The sequence below is a fragment of the Salvelinus sp. IW2-2015 genome, linkage group LG8 (genome assembly GCF_002910315.2).
Source record: "Salvelinus sp. IW2-2015 linkage group LG8, ASM291031v2, whole genome shotgun sequence".
NCBI lineage: Eukaryota > Metazoa > Chordata > Actinopteri > Salmoniformes > Salmonidae > Salvelinus > Salvelinus sp. IW2-2015.
Genome location: NC_036848.1, coordinates 26596333 through 26605527, shown reverse-complemented (window position 1 = coordinate 26605527; position 9195 = coordinate 26596333). Strand labels below are relative to the sequence as shown.

Sequence of the window (9195 nt, the reverse complement as noted above, 5' to 3'; positions counted from 1 at the left end):
CTTGACATTTAATCCTAGTAAACATCCCTGTCTTAGGTCAGTTAGGATCGCCACTTATTTTTAGAATGTCAAATTCAGAATAATAGTAGAGAATGATTTATTTCATATTTTATTTCTTCATCACATTCCCAGTGGGTCAGAAGTTTAAATACACTGAATTAGTATTTGGTAGCATTGCCTTTTTTAAATTGTTTAACTTGGGTCAAAGGTTTCGGGTAGCCTTCCACAAGCTTCCCACAATAAATTGGGTGAATTTTGACCCATTCCTCCTGACAGAGCTGGTGTAACAGTCAGGTCTGTAGGCCTCCTTGCTCGCACACGCTTTTTCAGTTCTGCCTACAAATGTTCTATAAGATTGAGGTCAGGGCTTTGTGATGGCCACTCCAATACCTTGACTTTGTAGTCCTTAAGCCATTTTGCAACAATTCTGGAAGTTTGCTTGGGGCCATTGTCCATTTGGAAGACCCATTTGCAACCAAGCTTTCACTTCCTGACTGATGTCTTGATGTTGCTTCAATATATCCACATAATTTCCTTCCTCACGATGCCATATTTTGAAGTGCACGAGTCCCTCCTGCAGCAAAGCACCCACAAACATGATGCTGCTATCCCCATGCTTCCGGTTGAGATGGTGTTCTTCGGCTTGCAAGCATCCCTTTATCCTCCAAACATAACGATAGTCATTATGGCCGAACAGTTCATTTTTGTTTCATCAGACCAGAGGACATTTCTCCAAAAAGTTTAACTTTGTCCCCATATGCAGTTGCAAACCGTAGTATGGCTTTTATGGTGTTTTGGAGCAGTGGCTTGTTTCTTCCTTGCTGAATGGCCTTTCAGGTTGTCAACAAAGGGCTCGTTTTACTGTGGATATACAGTGGGGAGAACAAGTATTTGATACACTGCCGATTTTGCATGTTTTCCTACTTACAAAGCATGTAGAGGTCTGTAATTTTTATCATAGGTACACTTCAACTGTGAGAGACGGAATCTAAAACAAAAATCCAGAAAATCACATTGTATGATTTTTAAATAATTAATTAGCATTTTATTGCATGACATAAGTATTTGATCACCTACCAACCAGTAAGAATTCCGGCTCTCACAGACCTGTTAGTTTTTCTTTAAGAGCCCTCCTGTTCTCCACTCATTACCTGTATTAACTTCACCTGTTTGAACTCGTTACCTGTATAAAAGACACCTGTCCACACACAATCAAACAGATTCCAACCTCTCCACAATGGCCAAGACCAGAGAGCTGTGTAAGGACATCAGGGATAAAATGTAGACCTGCACAAGGCTGGGATGGGCTACAGGCAATAGGCAAGCAGCTTGGTGAGAAGGAAACAACTGTTGGCGCAATTATTAGAAAATGGAAGAAGTTCAAGATGACGGTCAATCACCCTCGGTCTGGGACTCCATGCAAGATTTCACCTCGTGGGGGCATCAATGATCATGAGGAAGGTGAGGGATCAGCCCAGAACTACACGGCAGGACCTGGTCAATGACCTGAAGAAGCTGGGACCACAGTCTCAAAGAAAACCATTAGTAACACACTACGCCGTCATGGATTAAAATCCTGCAGCGCACGCAAGGTCCCCCTGCTTAAGCCAGTGCATGTCCAGGCCTGTCTGAAGTTTGCCAATGACCATCTGGATGATCCAGAGGAGAATGGAGAAGGTCATGTGGTCTGATGAGACAAAAATAGAGCTTTTTGGTCTAACTCCACTCGCCGTGTTTGGAGGAAGAAGAAGTATGAGTACAACCCCAAGAACACCACCCAACCGTGAAGCATGGAGGTGGAAACATCATTCTTTGGGGATGCTTTTCTGCAAAGGGGACAGGACGACTGCACCGTATTGAGGGGAGGATGGATGGGGCCATGTATCGCGAGATCTTGGCCAACAACCTCCTTCCTCAGTAAGAGCATTGAAGATGGGTCGTGGCTGGATCTTCCAGCATGACAACGACACGAAGCACACAGCCATGGCAACTAAGGAGTGGCTCCGTAAGAAGCATCTCAAGGTCCTGGAGTGGCCTAGCCAGTCTCCAGACCTGAACCCAATAGAAAATCTTTGGAGGGAGCTGAAAGTCCGTATTGCCCAGCGACAGCCCGAAACCTGAAGGATCTGGAGAAGATCTGTAGGGAGGAGTGGGCCAAAATCCCTGCTGCAGTGTGTGCAAACCTAGTCAAGAACTACAGGAAACGTATGATCTCTGTAATTGCAAACAAAGGTTTCTGTACCAAATATTAAGTTCTGCTTTTCTGATGTATCAAATACTTATGTCATGCAATAAAATGCAAATTAATTACTTAAAAATCATACAATGTGATTTTCTGGATTTTTGTTTTAGATTCCGTCTCTCATAGTTGAAGTGTACCTATGTAATAATTACAGACCTCTACATGCTTTGTAAGTAGGAAAACCTGCAAAATCGGCAGTGTATCAAATACTTGTTCTCCCCACTGTAGATACTTTTGTACCTGTTTCCTCCAGCATCTTCACATGGTCCTTGCTGTTGTTCTGGGATTGATTTGCACTTTTTGCACCAAAGTATGTTAATCTCTAGGAGACAGAATGCGTCTCCTTCCTGAGCGGTATGACGACTGCGTGGTCCCATGGTGTTTATACTTGCGTACTATTGTTTGTACAGATAACGTGGTACCTTCAGGTGTTTGAAAATTGCTCCCAAGGATGAACCAGACTTGTGGAGGTTACACTTTTTTTTTGAGATCTTGGCTGATTTCTTTGGATTTTCCCATGATGTCAAGCAAAGAGGCACTGAGTTTGAAGGTAGGCCTTGAAATACATCCACAGGTACACTCCAATTGACTCAAATGATGTCAATGTCCTGGCCTTAGAAGATTCTGATAGGCTATCACTTTCTGGAATTTTCCAAGCTGTTTAAAGGCAGTCAACTTAGTGTATGTAAACTTCTGACCCACTGGAATTGTGATAGTGAAATAATCTGTCTGTAAACAATTGGCTTCTCTACGGCCTCTGCATGATGAATTAACGCTCAAGGTGGTGACACAGCCCATCTCAATATGGAGCGCAGTTCACAATGCACGTAGACCTATGTATCTCATCATGGTAAGAGTTTTAAAACAGCCCATCACTCGATTTATTGTTGCTTTAAATCAGTGAACTCGCAAACACTCTCTCGCAGTCTTTCTCTCTATCCATCAACTCCATTCAAATTGCATCCAAAATAGATAATCCTGTTGTAGTGCATTCAGAAAGTGTTCAGACCCCTTGACTTTTATGTTCCAACCTTATTCTAAAATGGGTAAAATGTTTTTTCCACTCATCAATTTATACACAGTACCCTGTAATGATAAAGCAAAATGTGTTTATATATTTTTTTGTGCAAAAAAAATAAATGAAATATCACATCTAGATAAGAATTCAGACCCTTTTACTCTGTAACTTGTTGAAGCACTTTTGGCAGCGATTACAGCCTTGAGTCTTCTTCGGTATGACGCTACAAGCTTGGCATACCTGTATTTGGGGAGTTTCTCCCATTCTTCTCTGCAAATCCTCTCAAGTTCTGTCAGGTTGGCTGGGGAGCGTCGCTGCACAGCTATTTTCACGTCTCTCCAGAGATGTTAGATTGGGTTCAAGTCTGGGCTCTGGCTGGACCACTCAAGGACAGTCAGACCTGTCCAGAATCTATTCCTGTGTTGTCTTGGCTGTGTGCTTAGAGTCGTTGTCTTGTTGGAAGGTGAACCTTCTCCCCAGTCTGAGGTCCTGAGCACTCTGGAGAAGGTTTTCATCAAGGATCTCTCTGTACTTTGCTCCGTTATAATCTTTCCCTCGGTCCGGACTAGTCTACCAGTCCCTGCTGCTGAAAACCATCCCCACTGCGTGATGCTGCCACCACCATGCTTCACCGTAGTGGTGGTGCCAGGTTTTCTCCAGACGTGACGGTTGGCATTCAGGCCAAAGAAGTACTGGTACTGCTTGATCTGTGGCAGGGGCCTGAAGTACGGAGTCAGGTGTTGTTGCCAGCCATAGCTTTCCACCAGCACCGTATCATCCATATCTTTATTTATATGCAGTTGAAGTCAGAAGTTTACATACACCTTAGCCAAATACATTTAAACTCAGTCTTTCACAATTCTTGACATTTAATCCTAGTAAACATTCCCTGTCTTAGGTCAGTTAGGATCGCCACTTTATTTTAAGAATGTCAAATGTCAGAATAATAGTAGAGAATGATTTTATTTCTTCATCACATTCCCAGTGGGTCAGAAGTTTAAATACACTGAATTAGTATTTGGTAGCATTGCCTTTTTAAATTGTTTAACTTGGGTCAAAGGTTTCGGGTAGCCTTTCACAAGCTTCCCACAATAAATTGGGTGAATTTTGACCCATTCCTCCTGACAGAGCTGGTGTAACTGAGTCAGGTTTGCAGGCCTCCTTGCTCGCACACGCTTTTTCAGGTCTGCCCACAAATGTTCTATAGGATTGAGGTCAGGGCTTTGTGATGGCCACTCCAATACCTTGACTTTGTTGTCCTTAAGCCATTTTGCCACAACTTCGGAAGTTTGCTTGGGGTCATTGTCCATTTGGAATACCCATTTGCAACCAAGCTTCCTGGCTGATGTCTTGATGTTGCTTCAATAGATCCGCATAATTTCCTTCCTCATGATGCCATATTTTGTGAAGTGCACCAGTCCCTCCTGCAGCAAAGCACCCCCCCACAACATGATGCTGCCACCCCCATGCTTCACGGTTGAGATGGTGTTCTTTGGCTTGCAAGCCTCCCCCTTTTTCCTCCAAACATAACGATAGTCATTATGGCCAAACAGTTCTATTTTTGTTTCATCAGACCAGAGGACATTTCTCCAAAAAGTACGATCTTTGTCCCCATGTGTAGTTGCAAACCGTAGTCTGGCTTTTTTTATGACGGTTTTGGAGTAGTGGCTTCTTCCTTGTTGAGTGGCCTTTCAGGTTATGTCAACCAAAGGGCTCGTTTTACTGTGGATATAGATACTTTTGTACCTGTTTCCTCCAGCATCTTCACATGGTCCTTTGCTGTTGTTCTGGGATTGATTTGAACTTTTCACACCAAAGTAGGTGCGTCTCCTTCCTAAGCGGTATGACGGCTGCGTGGTCCCATGGTGTTTATACTTGCGTACAGATGAACGTGGTACCTTCAGGTGTTTGGAAATTGCTCCCAAGGATGAACTAGACTTGTGGAGGTCTGGCTGATTTTCTTTTGATTTCTTCCATGATGTCAAGCAAAGAGGCACTGAGTTTGAAGGTAGGCATTGAAATGCATCCATAGGTACACCTCCAATTGACTCAAATGATGTCAATTAGCCTATCATAAGCTTCTAAAGCCATGATATAATTTTCTGGAATTTTCCAAGCTGTTTAAGGGCGCAGTTAAAGGGCTGGTGATTTATTTTAGCGGGTCTCTGACCTCATTTATCTTTCTGGTTTGGCTGCGTATAGGCTACTTACATTATATTATTGGGTGTTCCATTATTTCACTTCTCTATGGGAACTTTAATATTTAGAATAGCTAAGGAGTAGTCTTGGTGTCTGATAACCAAATGTTCCGAATCAGTTTATAGGAGAGCTGCAAGTTTCCTTTAAAAAAAAAATCTATTCTCCTTGAGTGGGTACAGAACTTTGCGCTGTTCTGCAATTTCCTTCTGGAACGGATCATTCGTGCCTGTTTTCGTGCTAGCGAGTCTTTCACCCAGGCTTTTAACCATAACCTCCATTTCAATCTTATTGACTAACTTTTTAGTTCGTTGTTGCAGCTTTTTCGTCACTCATCTCGAGGCTTGCCTTCAACTCCTTTTTATATCTTGACTAATTCAAGTATGCCAAGTTGATCATTTATCGACTTTAACAGATTGGCTTCCACCCTTACCATTCCTGGTGGTGAAAATCATAAATCGTCTGTGTCCGTCAGACACGTTTTCTTTTGGGGATGGGTTCTCTATGTTTACTCTGTCATGTTTGGATGTTTGTTTTTGGTAATATTGGTTTATAAATGTCTTTAGCCTTATTTGTTTTGTGGTGTTATCTAGATTGAAGGTTATTACCCATGAGTATGTGGAGTTGAAGTGCTAATATTTAGTCAGATTTAGATATTAAATATTATGTTTTTATCTTTAAGCGATCTGCACCGCTGTGTTCAGTCCACCATCTTACCTGGCCCAGACTCCCTGACTTACACTCCTTAATTTCTGTCTTTTATCAAATAAAATAAACCTGTTTTTGCTTTGTCATTATGGGGTATTGTGTGTAGATTGAGGATTTTTTTTTATTTAATCCATTTTAGGATAAGGCTGTAACCTAACAAAATATGGAGAAGGGGTCTGAATACTTTCCGAATGCGCTGAAGTCAGGCTATTGATTTCTAGACCTAATTAAGTTGGGTTTTGCTCACTCAATATTCTTAGACAATTAAGCTAAGCTCTATTTGCACAGGACTAGTAATACTAGAGAACGTTGGTTATGAAATTCGACAGAATTAGTTTTTCCAAACTGCCCCCTGTAAATATTTTTTTTTAAATCAATACATTGACAGTTATGACGGAAGCCTGAAGGTTTTGAGTCCAGGCGAAAAGCCGAAAACAGGGCTACACTGAACACGAGCTTGGTTCCCAAGTTTCTAAACCATACCAAACCATCTTAGGTACAGTGTCGCTATAATATTTGAGTTGAGGAAGTGTGATCATAAACATTATGATATTGTAGCGATCCGCAGTAGATCAGATGTGAGCTAAACAGTGCACTTGAGATGCGTTAAGGCTATCGATGCAAAAGTGAACTTATCATTTCCAAACGTTTAGGTCAGTTGTATGCTGCTTTGCGATCGATCAAGGGCGCAATATTTAACTGATGCATTTGGCAATATTCAATTTATTTACACAAAACATATGAACAAAAGCATTCACTGTGGAAGTTGATCCATGTAGGCCCTTCATATATAGGCTATGCGCAGCACTTTGTTCAATTTATCTAATCAGTTCTTGTTTTCGTGCCTGAAATGTCAGCAACACCTGTCAAACAGACATTTCTCTCAAAACACTGGAATGTCGATTCGCACGGGACTAGTATTATCAGAGGACCTTGTAGTTCGCCCAAAAACAGTTATTCTGTCTGGAATTGTTACTCTTGCCATGTACAAATTACTGACGTTTTGTGCTTGTGCACATAATTACATTACCCGACCACCCCCAGTAAAACTAATCCTAGGCCCTGTTTCTATGTGTAATCAGGTGTGTGTCCTTAGTCAAGGTTGACAGGAGCGCTCCAAACAAAAGACGAATAATAAATTGACAACTCATAAATGGAATGAAATAAACCAAAACTTGTTTCTCACAAATGTAGCCTAGGTTGTGCGCTCTGCAAACATGTCCACTCCTACATTGACAACGGTAAGACTGTCATAATATGATTTGAATGCATTAACAGAAATAACTTTAACTAAACAAACATTTTAGATGATAATTTATATGGTAAATGTACTGGTGTGCCATCCCCGCGGCCTCCGTAATGGATTAGTCTACTGAGACAGGCGTGAATCAGGCAGGTGTCTTGTGTGGCGTAAAATAGATATTTTCCACAACTAAACTCTTGATCGACCAAATGGGGTCAGCCCTAAATGAAAGTCATCTGTTCCTGGATGAATGACAACGGAAATGATTGTCTGTCAAACGAAAGCACAATGTGTCTGCCTTATATGTAACTTGTCTATAAAAAGTAGAGTTGGATAAGTGTACAGAAACACGAACACAGATGAAATCGTAAATGACTTAACACTGTCGTTTTTTGTCCATCAAAAGTACAGTTCAAATCAACTGTTTTCAGATGAATTCATCAGTTGTATTCAGTTATTAATTTTTTGGGCAGACAAATGTCATACATTTGGGGGGAAATGACTCCCATTGAAAAAGCATTGGCTCCATCCAACACAAACCCAATACATTTATGACGGACAATGATGCACTACATCATATATGATTTTAATCCGTGTTCATGTGTCTGTGTGGCCATACTCTTTAGAGGTAAACCAATAAAAATCTGGATTCTCAGATCATTTGGAATTAAAATTGCTCACTGGTATGTCCTCCTGCAGGTCTACAATTCCATTTAGTCTGGCAGTCAGGATGTGGAGCAAGTGTTTTGAGGTCACATTGCTAATGGCTGTAAGTTGTATTGAAGTCTCATTTCAGGTAATTGAATCTAACTTTTAAAAATGTATTCCAGAGCTACGTAATCGTAATGGGATGGACTTGTAAAGGAAGACACAAAAATGGAATGGATTGCACAGATACATGGAATAAGTAACAGATTCAAATGAAGTTTTCACTTTTTTAAGATGTAATAAAGATTTGATATGCCTATTGGTTGTTTTTCTTTTAGGTTTAGAAGAGGACTGAGTATACCAAACATTAGGAACACTGTCCTAATATAGAGTCCCCCCCTGTTATGAATGTTATGTATAATGACTAAATGATGTATACATTTAAAAGTAATGATAGGGCTGTAACTAACAGAATTCTACCCTGTCTGATGAAGAATGTTTATACATAGGCAAAGAGGAAGTGTTAACAGACAACTTGTGACCACTGTGAAACTAACAACAGGAAAGATGTCTCGTCCCCACTCAGGGAGGGGAGAAACTGTTGGGCTTGCAGTAGATTGTGAAACATGTTGTAGCATATGATAAGCAATGTAGGCATAAAAGAAGACTTGTAAAACAGCATTGTCATTGTCTGAGAGGGACATTTATGACGAAACGAGAGGTATATAAACCAATGTACATGAAATGATGGGCAGAGCTCTCGAGAATAAACGCTATTGGCTAAGTAGATGACTGGTCTCTGTCTATTTTATGTAAATAAGAACCTTACAAATTCGTAGAAATGGACAGAAGTGTTTTAATTGAATTGGTTAATGAACACATAGGAACAAAATTTCTCTAACACCCCCCACCCCCTCCAATAGGCCTCCACCGTCAATTTGTCGGTGAATGGACTCTACAGGGTGTCAAGCTTTTCACAGGGATGCTGGCCAATGTTAACCCCAATGCGTCCCACAGTTGTCAGGTTGGCTGAATGTCCTTTGGCTGGTGGACCGTTGTTGATACACATGGGAAAGTGTTGAGTGTGAAAAACCCAGCAGCATTTTGACACAACGGTGCACCAGGCACCTACTCACATAC

General features: G+C 41.1%; 1 protein-coding gene across 4 annotated transcripts in view; it reads left to right on the top strand.

Annotated features, from left to right (window-relative positions):
* Positions 1–8844, top strand: part of si:ch211-126c2.4 (uncharacterized) — a 51674-nt gene extending 42830 nt beyond the window's left edge. For all 4 annotated transcript variants that reach the window (XM_023992834.3, XM_023992835.2, XM_023992832.3 and 1 more), the window contains one exon: positions 8238–8844. In XM_023992834.3, coding sequence (XP_023848602.1) covers positions 8238–8269 — 32 coding nt within the window. In that variant the 3' untranslated portion in view covers positions 8270–8844. The remainder of the gene's footprint in view (positions 1–8237) is intronic.
* The last annotated feature ends 351 nt before the right edge of the window (positions 8845–9195 follow it).